General features: G+C 43.7%; 2 protein-coding genes across 3 annotated transcripts in view; both read right to left on the bottom strand.

The window, feature by feature from the left end:
* Positions 1–4,009, bottom strand: part of CD247 (CD247 molecule) — a gene marked incomplete at its 5' end in the record, with an annotated part of 49,422 nt that extends 45,413 nt beyond the window's left edge. Inside the window, one exon of the mRNA XM_082279015.1 lies at positions 3,736–4,009. Within this exon, the coding sequence (XP_082135141.1) occupies positions 3,736–4,009 (274 nt within the window). The remainder of the gene's footprint in view (positions 1–3,735) is intronic.
* A 7,762-nt stretch (positions 4,010–11,771) lies between these two features.
* Positions 11,772–17,820, bottom strand: CREG1 (cellular repressor of E1A stimulated genes 1; the record flags this gene model as incomplete). 2 transcript variants are annotated; one of them, XM_082278641.1, is made up of 4 exons in its annotated part: positions 17,438–17,820; positions 15,204–15,323; positions 13,722–13,906; positions 11,772–13,333 (listed from the first exon to the last, which is right to left on the bottom strand). In XM_082278641.1, coding segments are annotated over exons 1-4 (642 nt in total). In that variant the 5' UTR covers positions 17,774–17,820. The 2 variants fall into 2 exon arrangements, with proteins under 2 accessions (XP_082134767.1, XP_082134768.1); XM_082278642.1 differs by lacking the exon at positions 11,772–13,333 and having other exon boundaries at positions 13,721–13,906.
* Between the last annotated feature and the right edge of the window lie 4,381 nt (positions 17,821–22,201).

Genomic DNA, 22,201 nt, shown 5'->3' with positions numbered 1-22,201 from the left:
ACACTTACGAGTTTAGCATGCACACAAAGTAGATACCTTTAGCAGAATACACATTTTAAGTATTTTTAAGAAGTTGTATCTTCTATTCATGCCAGCCTAAAAAGTTCTCTGTTACCTTGCCAGAATAGCTGATGCATCTTACATTTCTATGTATAATATAAACACTCAAATACATGATGAATTGGAAAAAGGGAGGAGGATTTGATGGTTGTCTGCAATTATGCAAAAAGAACTTTTCTTTCTTTTTAAAGGGAGTTTGGCTAGAATTTGGAAATAGTTATGAAGTACTTTTTAATGCATTTTTTCCCCTTGCATATGGGTTTACTCATCATGCTAGTCACAATTCAAGTTTGTGTGAAAAACAAAAAATGGCTGTCAAAAACATTCCTCACATGAACATTCATTTGTACATCAAATTCTTGTTCCTTTTAAGCTGCTAGTGAACCTCCTTTATAACTTCACTTTGGCTTTTTGTCCACGTCGTCTTACTTAAGAAGGACACACAGAGGAAAAAAATAAATATATTTTGCAGATAGCTTTCTGTACTTGGTATATCCTTCCCATCTAGCGCACATAAAAAACCAGAAGGAATGTGATCATTAACTTGTTACTTCACTGATTAGGAATTTTGTTTGGAAGGGTTAAGATAGAAAGCACTTACTCTGCAACAAGCATTACAGAATTGAACACAGGACTGCAAGAGCTCAACAAATGTCCCTTTACAAAGAAAGGCTACATTGCCTACATTTTGTTCCATTCTGCCATTTCATAGGGTTTTTGCCATGAATTATTAATGAATCATTGTGAACAGGCAGGAGAAAAAAAGAAATAAAATACGTAAAATTAAGCCTTTAAATTTTTTTCTCCCTAGGTGTAACAAGAATTCGGCTTGAGAACTTAAGACAGTGCATAGGACACGGGGATGGTATTGAAAGAAGTCTGAATTTACTTGTTTGGATTCCTCAGACAAGCTTGTAAACAACTCCTGGTTTACAAATCTTGTCGTTTGTAGAGCAGCTAAATCATCTGATGAAAGGCAAGAAAAGAAGTAATGCTAGGACCCATTACCTGTCCCTGAACAGACTAAAAAAAGGCTCCTGGCATCATGGCACCCAAGGGGCAGAAGATAGAGATATGCAGAGCAGAAAAACGGTGTGGAAATGAGTTGTGCAAGTAAGGACTGACATGCTGTAGTTTCCACAGAGTTAGCTAAAAACAGGGCACTGTCCAGTTCCGTTTGGCAGACAATTCTGAGAAAAATGACTCTGTAAAGAGTAGAACAGGGGAGGGCTGTTCTTAAACTCTTGCACATACATTTATATCCACACGTGTAGTGTGTGTTTGTACAAATCAAAGCATCATCTCATCAGCCTTAAAAAAAATAGGGGGGCAACTCTACAGTGTTGCTCACAGGACTGTTTTATTGCTATCGAAGCCTGGCATACTTCAGAACAAAAGCCCTGTAAGCTGTATGAAGACTTTTGCCATCTCAGTTGTGATATTTGGGTACAAGTCTTCTAATATTCTTCTGATGCCTCAACAAACAACATGATTAACAAAGTCATCTGCCCATAAATTCAAATTATTACTTTTAATGGACTTTTTAACAGAGGGGTTATAAGACGACCTCAGCTAAATTTCCAGATGTACACTTTTGTGCCTTTGAAGAGGGAAAATAAAGACAATTAAACATGTACGTATAAATGCGTATGTAAAAATGTGAGATGCCTTCCCTCAGTAACTGCTCAAAGGCCAAATTTGAACATCCTGAAATTTGTGGTCTGGTGTCAATAAATTCAAAGTCTGCATCAGAATTCATGGCCCATCTCTAGAATTACATTTAAACACTTTTTTTTTCATGCCTGACATATTTACTTCAGAACTCAAAGATCAAAAAGAAGGGCTTTGCGAGTTCCTCGGTGCTAATCTTGGTGGCATCTTTCAACTGCCCTTTTAAAGAATAAGCACAAACACTTTATAGTGAAGTGGAATGAACTCACTGAAAGAAGGTATGCAGCTAACTGAATCTGTCCACTCTGAGCTTGTTTCATGAAAAAAATAAAAGTTCATTTCCCTAGAAGTCAACTCTAAGAAAGCTTGAAAACCCTCCAGGCAACAGAAAATCTTTCTTTCTGCTCACAGCTCTGAGCTGAAAAACCCAACTGTTTGGTCTCATTGTTGAACAAAATGAATGACAGATCTTACATTTTTGTTTCTGTCTATTTTGTATCCGTAATGTGGCAACAACTCCACAAGTTTTGATTTATATTTCTTGTATTTTACCTACACTCTTTGGCTAAATACTGCTATACTTCAAACTATTACAGGTATCCAATCAAAATAAAATACTTCCCTTCAAATCCACAGGCAGCCATCTCCAAAACAATGGCAACAGTATCCAGTTCAAAACTTGATCCCATCTATTCTTTGTGAGCATGAATACCCCAAGAGCTTTGCACCAGAGACCTCTGTAAATTGCATTACATATTTTTCAAAGTTTTCTGCTGAAAATGCACAAATAGGAGCCTGAACTACAGGTATGGTGTGACAGGTTAAAAAGGAGGAAATGCAAAAAGGTGGTTTTGCAGATGGATTTTGACCTGAAGTACCTTCCATACCTTTGTAGCCTTACATGGATCTGTGGATACAGAGCAAGGTACAAAACCTAAGTATCAGAAGCATACTTAAGGACAGGATCATATTTGGGTATCAGGAAGGGACAGAGGCCCCAGGGATTGAATGGAGGACGAACAGAAATCATGGCCTGCCACAGAGCATAAAATTCTACTCAAAATTCTCCCAAAAGAAAAACCTCACAAATCACTAGGACTGGTTCCACAGCACTAGCATGCAGCTGCAAAACCCTCCTCTCATCCCCAGAAAACTTCCCAGTAAAATGTCTGTGGCAGTCACCAAAGCTCTTGAGGATGCAGGGTTTGTTAAGTACAGCCAGGGTATACATTGTGGGGGAAAATCTTCCGGAGGGTTTGGCTTTAATGCATGCTCAAATGTGGCCTATGGCACACTCAGACCTCACCAGAGGCCTTCTCCAGATGTAAATTTTCTTGCTCTTCTGATCTACTATGCTCCTACAAAAGTAAATTCCTCCTTCTTGAACTTAATGTCGCTTAGAAAGATTTGTGCACACTGAAGCTGCTCCACTTGGTGCCCCAGTGGGGCCGGCCTATGCACCACAGGAGTAAATACACAAAGGAAGAAATGGCTTCATTTGGTGCTGTGTTTAGTGGAGATGAGCATGAAGGCAGGGACATGAGGGGAAGGGCCCTGCCCTTTTGCTCACCACCCGTGCCCCATTTCCCGCCTGCTGGCTCTGCTGCAGGCCACAAACCTGCCACCCCACTCCATTAAAAGCCTCTCTCCCACAGATCACTTCAAGTGACTACTTTTCCATCACTGCCTCAAATTTCCCCTTTTAAATCGCAAGGAAAGCTACCCAGGTGAAGGCTGAGAGCTTTATTTAGTTACTGTTCAGCTGTGGCACCACTCCAGCAGGAGAAGAGCCCCCTACCCCAGCCTTCCAGAGGGGCTCTTTACCCCAGGCCAGGTCAACACAGCAGGTCCCGCTCCTCCTTCACAGGAGGACAGACGTGGCTGAGGTGCTCACACAGACACCCTCCTGCTACCAAAATGGTGGTGAATCCGCCACAGAAACATCGCACCCTTTCCTCAAAAAAGCCTTACGATAACTCCTCGCAAACCCAAAGCCTGCCTTACCTGTGGCTGGGAGCTGCAGGGTGGCAAGGATCCCGATCCTCCTCCACTTCATCTCGCCCGGCCGGACAGTGCTGGGTGTGGAGGCCACGGGAGAGAAGGAGAAGAGGCTCCTCCACGGGCTGTGCTCGTGTGCAGCCGCCACAGGAAGCGGCTCACCTCCTATGAGGGCTTTTGGAGTCCACCTGCCGGCTTCCTCTGCCTTCACAGCCTCTGAGGGCTGGGGTTTGCCTTCTTGGTATTGATGTTTGGGGTTTCCTTTGGTGCTGTTATTCATCCTTTTCCTCTCTGCAAGATGGTTTTCAGTGAGTTGGGGTTTTTTCCACTTTGTCTGATGGTTCCTAGATCATCCCCACTCAGCAGCTGCTGGTTGCTTTTTCTGGTGTCAAATTTGACCTGACTTCAAAAGGGATCTATGCAACTATTCCCAGAGCAGCACAGGGCATAAATAGAAATTTAAAACTGTAAGTTGTAGTCACTCTTGAACAGTATAGCTGGCTAAACTGGTAAGGATATAATATTACTTTTTAACTCCCCCTTCGTAAGGAATTTCACATTATTGTACTATTTTCAAATGTGGACAAATAAAAATTTTCAAGTTTTTATTAATAAAGAAAAGTTCATTTTTGACAACTGTGAATTAGAAAAGCTTGAAAATATAGCTTAGATGAACCCTAAAGCCTAAAACTCAGCCTCACTCCCATCAAAATACATCTGGCTCAACAGATCACTGAGTATTTAATGTTTACAACAGTAATACTACTAAAGCACTTGAGGATCAGAGCTTAGGCTAGGAGGAAGTAAAAGCATCTCAATGCATAATTTTTTTTCCTCCTGTTTCTAATTCTTAGAAAAGAAAGAGGAATGTGCATCCCCAGGAGGTACGGAAACTGGTGATAACAATTTCCCAAAAGTATGGCAGGATGAGAGTTATGCTGCACACAAAAAGTAAGGATTCATAGTCTTTTGAAAGCAAAGTAAATTGAAGTTCTTGGAAGAAATTCATTGCCTTGCTGTCTGGAGTAATGGAGGCTAATATATGGATAAAGCAGTCTCTTCCTTTAATTTAATAATTATTACATATTGTGCCAGTCAATACCAAAATTACTAGACACTAATAGTAGTCTAGCACCAGGTGTAATAGTGCAGCACATCCTTCTGTGATACCTGGACAGTGCTGCTGAGCCTCTGCTCTCTCCCAGCCCTGGGGAGGGCTTTCTTTGTGGCTCTTCTACCCCAGAAGCTCCAATGAAAGGCTGGAGATGGGCTCTGACTCACCACAGGCAGAGAGCGGAGCACAGCCCAGGAGAGCTGCCATGCACTGAACCTGAAAGAGGTGTCATTAGTCCCAGAAAAGGCTGTGCTCAGGTACACGTTCTATAGTCCAATGCAAGCTGGATAAAGTCCTTTCTGTCCACTTCTCTGTGTGACAGAAGATTGGCTGAAACAAGGAATTAGTGAGCAGAAAAAGATCCCTGCTCTCACTGCTGGCTGCCTAAATCTCACTGATGCCTTATCCAAAAGCTAAAATATCATCATCCTAGTTATTGATATTTTTGGGTAACCGTGTTTCCAGAGAAGCAGATGGCACTGCTCATCACTATTCCACTGACCCCTGTCTCCTCCTGTTATTGATCATAGCTTCTCCCTCTGGCAGAAAGCCAGCAAATTATCACTTTGAATAAAGAGTTGAGGCCAAAGGTAAGGAAAAGAAATGAAGAGCTGTGTAAGAAAGGGAGATTAATGGCAACAGTAGGCACACTGGGAGAACAGCAGTTGGGCCAGTGTGTTTTGATGTCTAGATAGGGAAAGGTCAGAGAAACAGAGTATATGGACTTCAGTTGGAAGTGTGGGTAGAGTCAGAAAAAGGCTTTGCATGACAGTGCCCCTAGAAATTCTCACCTCCCTATCCCTCAGCTTTTGAACTAAGGCGAGCTTATCATTATCCAAGTATAATCAAAGTATACAGAAGAGCTCTCATGCTTGTATTAGGAGTTATTCTCACAACAAGCATGGCACAGGAGATGCAAATCACATGCAGACAAGTAGTGCAGAAAAAGATAAAGGGGAAGCGGTCTCTTCTCTAGGAAAAAGCTTTCCTCTGTTCATGAGGCTTGCAGTTCTACCACGAGGAATGATTTGCTTAGAGTATCACCTTCTTTTCAGCCTTCTTGTCTTTGCATCTTTAGGAGCCACACAGCACTGAAAAAACTTCAGCACCTCCTGCCCACATTGTGCATTGGCCAATCTTGCAAATGCATTTCTACAACAGTTTAAACCATACTGATGTTTCAGTTTACTCACTTCAGTCAGGTTGTAAGGACTTTGTTAACCCTGGACTAGAAATGAATGCCAACCCTTGTTCAGCTGAACCAGCAGCAATTTTTCTCAATACAGACAAGGCCACAGCGGAAATATAAAACCCTTCCTGCTGTGTTAAGAAAAGCTCTCGACTAAATTCGACTCTTCATCTAAACATATGGGTGGAGGAAAGTACATTTTCAAGAATTACCTGCACTGGGAAGACTGCGGTATTTGATCTGTGGTTCCTGAAACAGAATGGGTCAGGGAACTGAAGTGGTCCCCAAGTACAACTCAGTGTGTTTAATGCTGGTTAAGGTGCAGCTCATTATCCGTAAGGATAAGATCTTTCATAAAATAGGCAAGGCATACATTCAGCTGGTTCTGTGCCTCCATATGCCATCCTTTCTCTGGACACAAAAAATCCTGGAACAGCTCTAATGCAAGGGGCTGATTCATCCCCAGAAGCATTCCCTTTTCACGCTTACTGGTTATGCTTTGACTGTACTATAAAAAAAAAAAAGCAGCAGGGTTTGCAGTTTTAACAGGAAATAAATGAAAACTAAAAAAACAAACCCACACCACAGTCAAGCTGAGGATTAAAAAAAAATATAACTACACACTGCCCTCTGGCTCCTGTATTGCTACCACAGAGATATGCCTGTAATCATCACTGCAGACTGCTGGGATTGAGAACAGGTCGGTTATCAGGAGCTCTCCTAAGCCTATTTGATACAGTTAGCACTCGCAGGCAAAATTAATTCCTCCATCACCTGGTGGAGGAGCTGGCCAACTTCAGAGATGTGAGAATCCAGGCAGACTGCAGAGCCTTGCCCCTGATCCAGCAGGGAGTGACGCTTGCAGTGCTGTAACTAACTCAACAAGTATTAAAAACATTTTTGGAGATGTTCACACAAAGATAATGGGTGTTAAAAAAAGCAACAATTTTCACTGGTGAGCAAGCTGTAGCCTCCAGCCAGGCATGTCATTCAGACGGGAGACTTATACACTGAAAAGAAATGGTCTGCTGTTTATAGCATGTAAGCCCACAATTTTTATTGATAAAATGTTGCAGACTGACAGTCCTACGCTGCTTCACTGCATTTCAATGCACTGTAGTGCCTTACAGTGTAGCTTCGATTTGCTGTAATTGGGCTCAACTGTGCTAATCCCCTTGGAATGCAGCAATTAATACTTATTTAGTGGTAATGGCTGCATTCCAAGAGGATTAGTCCCTGCCCTGCACTTTTGCCAGCAAATGGAGAGCTGGAAAGAAGACAGCGTCTAACTACAGGTCTTGCTTTGCAGCTCCCAACAGGGAGACAGAGAAGTTGGTCTTGCTACAACTGCTCCCCTTTGTGTATGAGAATACTACTTTTCCAAGGAAAACCCACTTGACTGTCACTACTCCTCGCAGCTGCATTGAGCAAATAGAAACCCTGACACATGCAACAAATAAAAAAAAAAAACCAAACACAAAAAGGGACACCTGTGCAGTACCACAAAGACAAACATGGCCATGAGTGCATATTTCCTACAGGAGATTATAAACAGGCCCTGATGCAGCACAAAAACAAATTTCTATTCATTATTTCAGGGATTTTTGTGACTGGCAGTTGCCTCTTCCTGCTGTGGTCTTAAAATTTTCAGTGCAACAGGGGTTGTGGAAACCTATAAGGGAGTTGTTAGTAGAAAGTTTAAATTCACCCTCTGAATGCTCAATTTTGAGACTACTGAATCTGTAGTCCAATTTTTCCCTCCCTGGTGAAGCCTTTATGATCTGCTCTGGATTTTTTTGTTGTCACTAATGCACTCAAGAGACCACTGCTTTATGTCATATTTAAAGGAGGAAGAGCAGTGTTTCTTTTCTTTTAGGCTACTCAAGCTACTCTCTCTGGCATCATCAACATTTCACCTGTTAATTGCAGGTGAATTTCCCCAATTACATTGCAGCATATGCAGGAAAATTCTGTGACTTTATCACTACACACATTCTGGAAATGTTCTTTTTAATTATAGAGCACCTTCAGTATTTTCTTGCGTGGCTGTACAGAATATAACTTATCAAGTTATGCCCTTTATGAGTATAAAAATACTGTGAAGCCACATTTTAAGGTCTGTGACAAGTATCTTCATTTCCTTTATTCTCCTCCCTCTTCACACCAACACCCAACTCTTCTGCATGTTTCTAATGCTCACCTGAGGAAAAACAACTAAATTAACTGAACTAAATGTAAGCATTTAAAACAAATCAAAAATCCAATTCATGCTTGATTAGGCAACTGGTTTTGGCTAAATGACAACAGGGAATAAGCGTGCAGTCTTCTTATAGTCATACAATGCAGGGTTTGTGCAACTATTTCTCTTTCTCATCCCTAAACAATTGCTACCTTTCAATCTAGAAACAGTTATTTGTCAATAGTGGAAGATGTTTAACAGGTTCCATTGGCATAAAAACATTACAGAAATACAAATTATCTTCACTGTTTTCACATAAATATACACGCTTACATACTCTTCTCTTTCAACAAGACCCACAGCAGCTGTTGGGGCCCCCCACCATAAATGTGGCCTCTCTTTTGTTTAAACTTGAGAAATTCTACTCAAAACTAAGCTTAGCAGCTGCAGGAATCAGAAGCAAATAGAACTGGGGAATTTTTAAGCCTTTTTTATGCAGGATATTAAGAGCTAGAGAAAAAAATAATTTAGAAAACTCATTACAACTATCAGTTTGATAAAACCTACCATCCCCTAAACAATACAGAATTTCACCCTGTTGATACTAACTGCAGACCTGGTCACACTCAACCAAGAAGACTCTGTCTCCACAAGCAGCACAACTAATGATACTCTAATTTTCAAAACAGAGGACTTTTGTACCTTTAATATACACGAACTGGGTTTTGTTTCCTGTGCCAAGCTCACAGCTGTCGTGATATTTATAGGAGCTTGGTGGCTTCAAGGTCAGACTTCCCATTTCAAATCTGAACCCAACAGAGTAAAAACAAATTTGACAAAGGCAACTACCCAGACATGTTACCTAAGCTGTGCTTCCACAGAAAACCAGGCTGTGAAGAACATTGACCACTACACCCAGAATTAATGAGTCTTGCAGCCTAATCTTCTTACACGACAATTCAACACAGAAATTCTGAGGAAACCTCTAGACACCAAAGTTTTTAAGTCAAAAATCTGTGGGAGCAACTCCAAGGGGTTTGCATGAGAAACTTAAAAGACTGAACTCCCCAGCATGGAAAATACAATTATTGGAGAGGACCAATGACTGCTCCACCCAAGCAGAGGAGCTGGCAGGGATGGCAAGGTAGTAGCCTCAACCCCAAAATAAGTAGTCCCACAGTACCTGGGCTGGGTGACAGCAAGCAGGAGCAGCCACGCTCAGGTCAGGTTTGAGACCAAGACGGTAGAACGGAGCAAGCAAGAAGAGCCTAAGCTCTAACGCAGCCCTCATGGTAAAACGCAAAGCTTCAGGCTTTTCCCAGCTCTGCCTCATCACCCAAACACCTGCACATCATCAGGGCAGCCCAAACCACTAGAGAGCAGCCTGGGGGCACTTGAAGAGCCCAAGATTAATTAGCTGTTGGAAATTACAAATCAGAGTCAAGTGGTTTAATTCAGCTCACAGTAAGCCTAGGCCAAAGCATGGTCACGCTAATGAACCCCCTCTCCCTGGATTTGACAGAAATAAACACTGTTGAGGCTGGAGCTGGCTGCTCCCAGCCAATGTTCCGAGGCATTCTATACCTGTCTCCATTTCCTTTACTAGACTTACTTAATTTAAAAACCTTTAAATCATTTTCATGGATATTACTTCTGAGCTCTCCATAGCACAAAATGATTACAAAACACAAAAAAATGATGAATGCTCCTTTTTTTTTGCAGCCAGCAGGCTGCTGTGTTTATGGAGGGAAGCATTCATAATGTAAAGCACTGTAGAAAAAGAATTTGTTCGTATTATGCCCCCGTCGTTTGCTTTTCCAGCATCTTTGAGTTATGATAAATTCAATAACCACTTCTAAGTATTAAACATTTAACACTCCAGCCCGAGTGTAAGTCTATGGCACCCTCTTGTGTTCAACAACAATATATCAGTTTATGGGATTTTTTATCTCGATTCAATGTTTTTGCTCAGGAAAAAACCTTTTGAAAACAAATTAATCCATTAAGTTATGATTAATACTTTTTGTGTTAGTCTGATACTCTGATTGAGCTACCTCTATTTTATTGTGAAGGTCACAGGCACATCATTAAACAGCGAAGGAGAGAACTGAATAAAGGATTAAATAAATACCCAATATATTTGAGATCTATTGTGTAATGATGCAGCGTGCTGCAAGAGCCTACTGGGCACAAGTCTGACATTTAAAACACAAGAAAGAAATTGAAAATCAAGAAGTAGAAACACAAATACGTCCATGAGGAAGATCAGTAGAAGGAAGAACATGACAGGTTGTGATTACCCTTATTAGATTCCCAGCTAACAAACATCCTGTGTCAGATTCCCGTGGATGCAGGTACCTCCCAGGTATGGAGGCTGACTTCATTGCTGTTGAGAATATGCTCAGGTGCTTCAGGCATGCCGTGGTAGAGGATACACACAGCAATCAAAACAATGATTCATTGCTTACAGCTGTATCAATTGACTATACTCAGCCTCTTCTAAGCCACAGCATTACTCCTGGATATCAGGAAAAAAAGGAAATAAGCTCACAAACAAATTCCCAAATGAGCTGAACAGAATGAAGCACAGGAAAAAACGGTGAGGGAAAATAGGACCAGCTGATGACTCTTGGGTTGATGATATAAACATTTCCACACCTATTACTAAGGGAAAAGGCAAATAACCTGAACTGCCTTACGTTCCACTATTACATACAAAAACACAACAAATGTTCAGTGAGATGCACAGACAGAACTCCAGAGTTCTTCTCTGACCAACCCTCAAATCCAGGTCTGTAGCTGTAGCTTAACCATTTTGCTGTTCACCACTCTCCCAAAATTATCTGGCTGAGGTCCTTCCAAATTTCAAATGTGAAGAGATTTGGATGATCTAAAATTATAGCAGTAGTATTACTAAACTGGTTTATGATCTTATTGTTACCAAAAAACACCCTTATACTTCCAAACACAAAATACTTGGAAATTGGTACTAAAAGGACAAGAAAACCAAAACCAAAGCCATCCTTATTCTGTACCAAACCCTCAAACACAAGCAATACTTTTGAAGGTGGTGTACTGGTTTTGGCTGGGATGGAGGTTTGGGTTTTGTGGTTGGGGCTTTCCTTTCTTAGCTTGCTTGGGGCTATGTTTTGAATTTGTACTTAAAACAGCCTTGATAACACATGAATGTTTTATTGTTCATGCAATGTCAAGACCTTCCCTGCTTCCCAGCCAGCCCCACTAGTGAGGAATCTGGGGGTGCAAAAGCATCTGGTGGAAAAAGGAAGTTGGGGATGTGTGGAACCATGGCATTTGTCTTCCCAATTCTCCATTTCACACACAGCATTAGATGCAGGAAAGAATGTGAAGTACAAAGACACTGATTTAATCCAAGGAGGGGAAGGTAGGTGTTAAGTAGGGATGCTTCCCCATTTATTCCAGCAAGAATGAAAGACATCGCAGCAACAGTAAAACAAGAATACTGAGAAGACAGTGCTTGTATGAAAGAGAGGAAGAAGATAATAATTCTTGGACATGTAATAAATAATGCTTGACACCACTTGTCAAAAAAATATTTTAATTTTAACAAAAGCCCAGCACCATCGGTCTCACACATCAGAAGTCACAGGGTGACATGTAATGCATTCAGGTGTCCTCCCAGAAAGGATTGAGTCCATGACAGATTCATTTGAGTGTTCACAACTGTCATACCTTTTATAAAAATACTTTTCAATTTCGTATTAAATACCAATGTTTCCTATTCAGCATAAATTGTTTCTATATTGTAAGGTTTTTCAATCCTAAATTAGTTTTAAAACAGTAGAACAGAGCAGCAGAATAGTAGAAATCTGAGTAAGTTACATAAAAAATACTTTCACAAATCATCCCAGTATTCAAGAAAAGGAGTGATATAACAACATTAAGATATAGGGATTTTACATGAGAAATCCCACTGTTCTATAGATCAACCTCCTCTAAGGAGTCTAAATTCTTTAAGTCAACTAGGTAATGTTTGCTTACTGTAAAATCAATTTATTTGTTCATAAACACTTTTTAGTGTTTGTGAACTCAGCACACAGCAGTTGGAGAGGATGTAAAAAGATGTTTTTTGTGGTTGTGTGCAACTTACTTTAACACAGAATTAATTAAGCACACCTTTCATTAATTTTCATTCCCTACAAATCACAAATCATTTGTGTCATAGTGTATTGCTTCTTTTTCACTTTTGGGTTACTAATCCCAAATTGCTACGTAAGGCTTCCAAACCCCAAAATCTGCTCAGTTCTGCTGTTGAGGGTAATTAAAGCTGATACACTGCCACTTGATCAGACTAACAAAGCTGAGGATTTCAGAATCCTAATCAGAAAACACCCTTCACAACATCCTCACTGAATTTACAAGCCACTACTTTTCTGAAGTTGGATATTTTAGGTACTCCTGACCCGCTTCTATTACAGAGTCAGGGCACATAATCAGCTAAGGAATTACCACGAATTTATCTTGAGGTATAGGTACAGTTGGCACAAACACAACTGTAGTCTACAGCACATTCAATATAGGCAGCAAAACAGAAAAATGGCTCAAACAAGTGACTTTATCAGCATGCAAAGAAAATTCTTAACAGGATTTGGGAACTCAGCACACCATTTGCCATTGTAATACAGGCAATGCTTTCCATTCCACTGAGCTGAGTCAGCTGAGCCATCCTGCAGGACTTCACCATAAAATTCTAAACTAAACTGGTATTAAAAATAAAATAATATTGGAAAGTGCTCAGAAACATATTATTTAACGAAGGCACTCAAAGCTTTAGAACTGGACTAATAATTTAGATCCCAGTAACCACAATATTTCTGAATGCACACTGTCAGATACCTTTCCAAATTCCAATGAATAAAATTTAGTTATTGCTTCTGCACAAAGGTTTTTCAGTGTGACAGGATTCAAGCTAGTGAGAAGTTAAATCTGCTTCATCAGGGTAATACATGCTCATTAACAGTGCAAGGTGTTTGATTCATCATATTATTAATTCAGCTCTACAGTACATAGAAAAAATAAATCTTTCACGAAAAAGCCGAAGTAATTCATTTCCATGCCAGCATCACCAAGGATCATCTTCCACCTACAAGGAGTAAGAATAAAAGTGAAATGAACGCATAATTCATGATGACTGTGCTGAAATAGATTTGAAAGTTCTGAACACTTAGTTTTATGTAGACAAGAGAACACAATTTCTCTATACTTCAATATTGTAATGACAGATTTAACAGCAATTTTCTTTTGAAAATACTAGCAATATTGCTGCAATCCCATTAATACAGCTTCAGAAATGCTGAATAGTCTCATTACTTTTAATTATTAGACCAAAACGTCACCTGTCTTGCAATTAATTCGAACAGAGGACAGTGACTGTGCCCACTCTACAGGAGTCACTCCTCCCTGTTAACAACTAGAAGTTTTACAGGTTTGAAATATAATGAGAATTAGGCATGAAAAACTTCAGTACTTACTAAGGCTTGACACTGTAATACTCTTCTGGTGTCACAATTTTCAATCCACCAAAGTAGTCCAGGACCCAAATATTGGTGATGTTGAATTTGGCAAAGAACCAATTATGGTCCTTGGGCCAACTTTCCATTTCAGGGTGGCGACTGAATAATGCTTTTTTTGCTAAGCCTGCTTCTGAATCATTCACCTAAACAAAAAACCAGGAAAATATTACAGGAAGATAGTCATGCAAAGATAAATTTTAGCTAAAAAAAACCACTGCTGACTACAGTGTGCTTTTTTCAGTTCAGCCATGTCTTGTCCCAAGGGGCTCATTACTGTGGCTGAGTCCACTCATCTTCAGTGTGGTGTACAACTCTGTGAGACAGACAGTAATTCCAAAGTAGTAGATTTTAACATTAAATCAAAAGGCTACTTTTAAAGTTAGCATGAGCAAGAAAGTATTTCATCAACATAAGAATAAATCTTTCAACAAATCACAAAACAGAGAAGTATGGATTCTAGGTGAATTATTAAAATGTGATGTCTTAGCTGGAATTTTACCTCCTCTGCACCTGCTCATTCAAACTGACAAAAACAAAACAAGCTGTGCTCAGACATTTGAAAACACACACCCACACCCCCAAACAGGATGGTGTGACAGAATCTATAGAGAAGGGAAGCTGAAAAGTGTGACAGCACTTGTGTACAAAGTGCACATGTTTAAAAGGTTAAATCAACAATTTAGAGCTCTGGGTACAGTAGGAGAACCACCTAAATAAAATCAACTCCTTTATTAATGAGAAACTCAGAAATGCAACTGAAAGATTGCTGAGTGCAATGTATAAATACCAGAGCTGTGAAAACACCAAATAAGAATTGAGACTATCACATAAGAGAAAGTAGTGGTGACTAGTTCTCATCCTCAATCATTTTCCCCAATAATGGGATTAGGATCTTCAATGAATAACTCACGCCGTTCTCAATTCCTCCTACGAGACACCAAAGTACTGGTGCACAAAAGAACACTGCCCAGGCAGCAACGCCACCAGATCATAAAATGGACACTTTTTGTCTCTAATAACTGCAGCTTTGTAGCTCAGGTTAGTATTTACTTCAACAGAGTTTCAGAAGCAGGCATGTCACACTGTATGAACCAAAGAATTTAACTGAGCAAGAGAGATGTGAATGAAGTGTGAAGGTTTTTCCAAAATAATGGCCTTAGACTTCTTAGTTTCAGAACACATCTACAGGAACGAGGGAGATTTCCTGCCTTTCTGTCCCCCCAGATTCCTTGCTACAGGCATGTCAACAAAGACCCTGCAAAAATCAAGTGGCAACTTCATTTTCCGCACACAAACTACGAGCTGGCCTTTGGGTATCACAGCACAGAACACCTCAGCATGTGCTTTTGCACAGAATTTCTCACCTTTCTCTTCTCCCTCCACTGAACAATTCTATTTGATGCACACAACCTTGCCCAGTGTCAGCTTTCAGCTGCTTACCTTTACAATGCTCCCAACGAAGATTATGTGGGCACAGAGGGGGTTCTGGGGATCATATCTGTGCTTCCTGCAGTAAGGAGTCTGTGCCAAAGACACGGTCAAGGAGGCATTTGAATTGACCTGAAATGCAAGAAATAAGATGTTTACACTTACTTTTCTTATGTGAAAGAAATGTCATACCCACCACATTTTCAGCTCTTGGTATTTCATTCAGCTCTTGGTACTTTATTCAGCTCAGTAATACTGGCAAAAAGAACAGAGCTGTCATCACCTTTTCCTAGCTGCATCTGAAAGGCTCCTTGGATGAGCTGTGAATCTGAAATTAAGCCCAGTTCAGAAGTGTGCTGAAGCTTGTTAGCATAAAATGCAAACATCACAGAACAACACTCCTTGAAACTCTGAATTCAGCCTACCTATTTCACATGCAAATGATGATATATTACAATTTACAGACACAAAGGACAGTAGAGAAGACAAGGTCATACAATGAACTTCTTCAAGTTAATTCTGGTGGAAGGACAGAGTGCTACTGAGAAGGCAACCAACTGAGCTTCACGACTGTTGATAAAATTACTTAAAACAAAAGCAAAGAACTCATCTCTTCAAAACAGCCTCCTAGCTCCCCCAAACAGCTCTTTTGACATTCAAAGTGAGTTTTAGAAGTTAGGTTTTTTAAAAATCCTGCACATTCAAGTGAAACACCTAACTTGAAGAATTAACGAACCTGTATCTGATTGTTTTTCTAAAAAGTAATTTGCTGGCCATAGCTTGAAAAGCACTGGTGCCAAACAGGACTGCAGAATGTCACACACTAAGGGTCATTATCTCCCAGTAAGGGAAGTTCCTCTGCTTTGAGAAGTTTCATTCCAAGTGCTCGTGTCCAAGAGAAACCCCTTAAAGTCACTTGAACACTACCGGTGACCTCGCGAAACAGAAGCAACCACTTGAAAGATAGGAAGTTGCTTAACTCCGAAAAAGCTGACTCATGATCATTCGGCACCTTCTCCCTTGCACGTCACTATCATATGTCAAGAGTTGCTGCCCTGAAGCAGCAAAATAAGGGCCTGTTGAGGAGCCTAACAGGAAATATTCATTAGCAGTTTGTACTGTGCGTTTTCTGTATTCTGAAATAACATACCTGGGGTGGAAAGGGAGGTATTAGGCAGGATAAAAATAGGCTCTCTACAGTACTTAGGTACATAATTAAACTATTTTAAGGCAACAAACTAAAACCTGACAGGGAACAAACAAAAAATGATTAAACGAAGTCTGAAAATTAGCATTATTTTGAGTTTGTTTTACTAATATTGCAACAGTTACTAAAGCAAACAAAAAAAAACTAATAAAGGAGGCATACATCTACTATTTCCTTAAGTTTTTAGCAAACTCTTGCCTACAAAAGATCTGGGACAAGGCGAATCACATGCTCAGAGTCTCAGTATGCCAGTGCTGCCTTTTGCTGTGTGCTTCTCTTTATGGTAAACTCCAGAGGTTTAATTACTATTCCCTCAGCAGTCTGTAAGAAGGAATTATCTTTACTTAAGTCCCACACTGACAATTTCCAGCCCTTTTGACATTTTTTGTGTGAAGTTTTCTCTGTTTTAGTATTCCGTGGCGCCTCATTTCTTTGCTCAGTGCTTCTGGAAGCTGCAGACACTTCCTCTCTCTGGCACGCTGCCCTTTCTCAACACCACGATCAGCAGGAATTCCTCAGGAGGCCTACTGAGTGTCACCACAGACAGCACTGCCCGTGATTAGCTGCTCAAGGGCTAATAATTGTTCCCAGGGCTGACATCCAAGGAACAGCCATAAACTAAAACACAGAAAGTTTCAGCTGAACATGAGGAAGAATTTTACGCTGAGGGTGGCAGAGCACTGGAACAGCTGCCCAGGGAGGGCATGGATTCTCCCTCTCTGGAGAGATTTAAACATCACCTGGACATGTTGCTGTGCCGCCTGCCCGAGGTGACCCTACCTTGGCAGGGGGTTGGGCTGGATGATCTCCAGAGGTTCCTTCCAGCCCAAACAATTCCGTGGCTCTGTAAACCAGCGCTGTCACACTGCCCTGCAATCACCACTTGCCGGTGAGATGAAAAAGCGCAGGTAACCCAGCCGAACAGACGCTGCGGGAGTAACCTGGGTGCTTCTCTAAGTGTCCTTCGTGGGCTCACTGTTCACACCCGCGGTGCCCACGCAGCGACACCGCCTTCCCCCGCCCGGCCGCTCCCGCTCACCTCCAGGTCCTGCACGGAGATCTCCATGTCGGTCAGGTACAGGTAGGGGACGCCGCTGCCGCCGCAGGGCCCGGGCGGGCCGTCGCTGAGGGAGAAGATGTTGGCGAAGGGGCGGCCGCGCAGTCCCTCCTGCGCCGACAGCGTGGCCAGCGCGCCCCAGTCGCAGCTGTGCAGGACGTAGCGCGCCATGCGCGCCGCCTCCTCGGGCGGCGGGATGGCCGCGACGGCCGCCAGCAGCAGCCCCGACGCGGCGCACAGAAGCGGCAGCCGCGCCATCGCTCCCCGGCCAGCTGAGGACACGGACGTCGCTCCCCTCACAGCCGCGGACAGAGCCATCGCAGCCGGCACGGTGCCCGCCACCGACTACCGGGCCCGCCCGCTCAGCCCCCGCACCGCGCCGGGAGGGGCGGGGCCCCGCCGTGCCTCGCCAATGGGAGCAGCGCTGCCCGCTGCCCCGAGCCAATGAGGGGCAGCCTCGAGAGTGACGAGCCAGCCCGCCCGCTGCCAGCCAATAGGCTTGAGAGGCTCGCGCTCCTCAGCCAGTGAGACGCGCTGAGGGTGGGTCGAGGCGCGCAGCCGTTGTAAACAAGCCCGAGAGCGCGGCCTCGGGAGGGGGCGCAGTCACCGGCAGCCAATGGGAGCCCTGCTCTGCGTCACCGAATCGGTGGAAAAGACCCCAAAATCAGCGAGTGCAAGCTGTGACCCCGCACTACCGAGTGACCCAAACCGCGGCACCGGGTGACACAGCCAGCCTTTCCTTGACCACCTTCAGGGACGGTGACTCCAACGCCTCCGATGAGCAGCCCGCTCCAATGTCTAATCACTCCTTCTGTGAAGAAATTCCTCCTGATGTCCAACCTGAACGTCCCGTGGCACAGCCTGAGGTCATTTCCCCTCACCCCTGGGAGATGAGGCCAAACCTCACCTGGCTCCTTTCAGGGAGTTGTAAAGGGCAATAAGGTCCCCCCTGAGCCTCCTGTTCCCCAGGCTGAACACCCCCAGCTCCCTCACTGGCTTCTCATCGGACCTGTGCTCCAGATCCTTCCCTTCTCTGGACTCGGTCCACCACCTCAGTGCCTTTCTTGTACTTAGGGGCCCAAAACTGAGCACAGGACTCGAGGGGCCGAGCACAGAGGGATAATCCCTGCCCTGCTCCTGCCGGCCACGCTATTCCTGCTCCAGGCCAGGATGCCATTGTTGGCCTTGTCGAACCTCACCGCGCTGACGCCGGCCCACAGAATTCCCTGACAATCCGGTTTCCGTGGAGCACCAGGAGCGGCTCCCCGCGCCCACCGGGGGAAGGAAGAAGGGAAGGAAGGTGGTGGCAGCGCTCCCGCCGGCCTGCGGGCGGTGCTGGCGAGACGCGGCTCCCAGCGATGTTCCCGGCGATGTTCCCGCCGTGTCCCAGCGGCTCCCACCTGTGCGGGCGGTCCGGGGCGGCTGGACCCGAGCCTGTCCCCCCCTCCGGCACCCCCCGGCTCGGAGCCGGCCCGTTCTGCGGGGTCTGAGTGACCCGGGATAGGCCATGGCGCGGTGCCCGGCAGCACCCGTCCGCTGGCATCATCCCTGCTTTGTCTGCCTGGGGAAGTCTGTCACATCCTGGAAGTGTCCAAAAAACGCGTGGATATGTCACTTGAGGACATGCTTTAATGGTAAGCACGGCGTGCTGGGTTAACAGGTGGACTTGGTGATCCTAAAGGTCTTTCCCAGCCATAATGGCTCTGTCATTCTACAATCCAAGGGGTGGCACCATCGGCCCCACTATCCCTGCCCGCTGCTAAATCAGTCTCAAAGGCTGGTTCGGTGTCACCACAAGTGTTTGGGGCCCAGACTGCCCTTGGGAAAAGCTTGTCCTTCAATCACAGCAGCAGGGTCTATCTCTTTTGGTCTGTAAAGCCTACAGGATGATTTGCCATTAGGCAGAGCTCAGGTGTTACCTCTTGCACCGTGCTGCAGGGTGTATGTCAGAGCCCTTGCTGCTACAAGGCTTGGTTTTGTTAGTTGAACACCATTCCACCATCCACTGAAGGCTCTTCCAAGCATTATTTACCCAAATAAACACTGAGCTGCCTTATTTTATCCATCACTTTGTACTCAGTAACCTTATAAAGATTTGTACAAAGAGATGTTTTTAACTGGGGTAGTACTGAGACTTGATTCAACTTGCCCTAAAAGATGGTGGAGTTTCATATTTCCACCTGGATCCAAGTATGTCCACACTATGTAAACCACAATGTAGCACTGAGAAACCCAAATTAACTTGCCCTGTGACCACCATCTGCCCCAGGTGCCCCACAGAACCCCCAGATTATAGCAGGCCAGATGGATCATCCTGTTGGGCTGAACTCAGCAAGGAAAACAACCACCCATCCATCACCTACTACTTATCTGCTGTCCTGTACAGGCAGAACAAAATAATTTTCCCTCCAGTATTCCCCTTGTCTGTAGAACATGGGCAGAGATCCCTGCCTCTTCTCCAGGACACGTGGAACCTTCTGCTCCTGCCTTCTCCTGGAGATGCTCAGGAGAAACCGAAATTTTCATAGGAAAAAGAAAAAAAGGATGCTCTAAACCCCTGATGTGCAGCCACTCAGCTCAGATAGGTGGCTGAACTTGTGTGTGGCACAGGGCAAGTGATATTTCAGGGCAGAGTGCTGAGGAGACAACCAGAGGGAGGGAAGAAGTGAGTTATGAGAGAAGAGCCTGCCTATCTGGGGGTAACAACTTGTGCCACAGGGTAAAAAAAGAAAGGGTAGAAAGGAAAGAAGATGCACTGAATGAAGGGGGCTAGTTTTGGCCCCTTATTTCTTGGATGGGTAGTGTGGAGTGAACCTCCTTGGTCAGGGTAAGGTCTGTAAATCTTTCAGCTTGCTCTGAAATGATGAGTTATCTGAAGTAAATCTCCAGGCTCTCTCACTTCCTCAGCTGGATCTCAGAGAAAGGAGAAGGATTCTCTCTGTTCTGCTGCAATACATCTAGGGGCTCTCAGCATCCTTGCATAACAGGGTCAAGAAAGTGCTGCTAGGCACTAGTTCTCCTTTTCAACTCATGTGTTTCACTGCATTTAAGAAACAGTAAACAGACAGTAATATCTCACCATAAATTGAGCCATGTTTACTTATTCCAAGGTTGAGTTCATGGAACAATCTTAATTTCAGTGTGTTTTGTATGTGATGGGCTTCAGGCTGTGCCCCTGGAGAAGGTGTATTTTAGTCAGAAAGTGTGGGCAAGGTCTCCATCTTGGCTTGTGTCATGTTTTGTCTGCCCTCTTCAGAGCTGGTTTTCCCTGAGCCAGCTCTCTCTGTAGACAGCCTGGTTGCTGGATGGGCTGGGCACAGTTTCTCTTCAGACACAGCCTGGCTGTGTGCTGGTCCAGGCTTCCTGTCTAGGTCATGCAGTCTGTCCGTGAACAGAAACCTTTCTGTGTCCAGATAACACTCGGGGGCTGGGCAGTCTCGCTGTGTGCAGCGCTTGATTCCAGAGCCAGGCCCGCTCTCCCCATCCAAATGACAGCCAGGGTGATTAAAGTCACTTGCAGGGGTGATTAAAGCCACTTGCCGCTGCCTTTGACAGAAGAGACTGACCTGTGAGTCAGCTCTGGCAAACGCTGAAGTACTCAGTGCTTTGAAGTGCCAGTGCTTGGTGCCACATGAGACCCACCATGCAAATTGTTTCTAAAAATGTTGGTTAGATACTCTCCTGAGGAGATACCAGCCCTGCTGAGCAACGCAGCCCTGCTGCTGCTCGGAAGTGGCACACAACACAGACCTTTGCAAGTGGCACACAACACAGACCTTTGCTGAGCACAGAGAGGTGTTGCATGCTTGTGCATAAGACATTTATTTGTTCTCACCCTCAAACTTCTTTAATTACCTTGGTTGGAAATTTAGCTTGTGACTCTTTCCTCAGTGTATTTTTTAGAAAATATGTAAAGTTATTATAGCACTGGCCTGGTGTTCAGCCATAAGTCCTCTTACTTTTTTAACAGCCACCACACAGGCAGTGGCAAGGCAAGCTTCCTCTGTGCATAACCTGTTAGGGACCAGAAATGTTGTTCCATTTTCAGTCAGAAAATCTTGTTCAGTCAGAGCTTGGGCTGCACGCTGAGGAAGCTGCTGGCCAGGGCCACTGCTTGTGACGCTGCTTTCTAGGACACTGAGAGATGGGCAGTAGGACTGGCCTGAGAAGAGTGTAATCAAAACTAGCACATATACCCAGAATTGTGTCAGCACCCATGTTCAGACTGGTTTTGTTGGTTTATATTAAGCCCCATGTACTGAAACTAGTAACTACACAGGAATTGTTCAGTCTGCAAGCAAGCTATCAGTGGCTCATGCTGATAATATTTATCCCATCACTGCATGAGTACAAGGGGATGCACCCATGCCTCTTAATACCCCGGCTCAGTTTGCTCTCTGAAGTCAAGCAGATCAGCAGTGAAAGAAGAGCTCTCCAAAGACATTCAGGTGCTGCAAGAGATGACAGCAGTTATCTGAACACCACCCGCCAGCCCCTGGTGGGGCCAGGGTGATCCACCTCAGTGTGATCTCACTATTATGAGGTGAAATGCTCCCTGTGCCAGGTGAAATGCCACAGCATTCTCCTAACTTTACTCTGCTTAGGGACAGGCTTTTGCCCAGAGCCTGGCAATTACAAAGCCTTAATTAAGAAGCCTGATTAGTCTGAACCATGATGTTAGAGGTCAGGTGCCATCTGACAGTCAGGAACATGTGAAATGATTCAATCTTTCAGTTAGTCTCGAAA

Source organism: Coloeus monedula (assembly GCF_965178545.1).
Source record: "Coloeus monedula genome assembly, chromosome: 3".
Lineage (NCBI taxonomy): Eukaryota > Metazoa > Chordata > Aves > Passeriformes > Corvidae > Coloeus > Coloeus monedula.
This window is presented reverse-complemented; position numbering and strand designations above follow the sequence as displayed.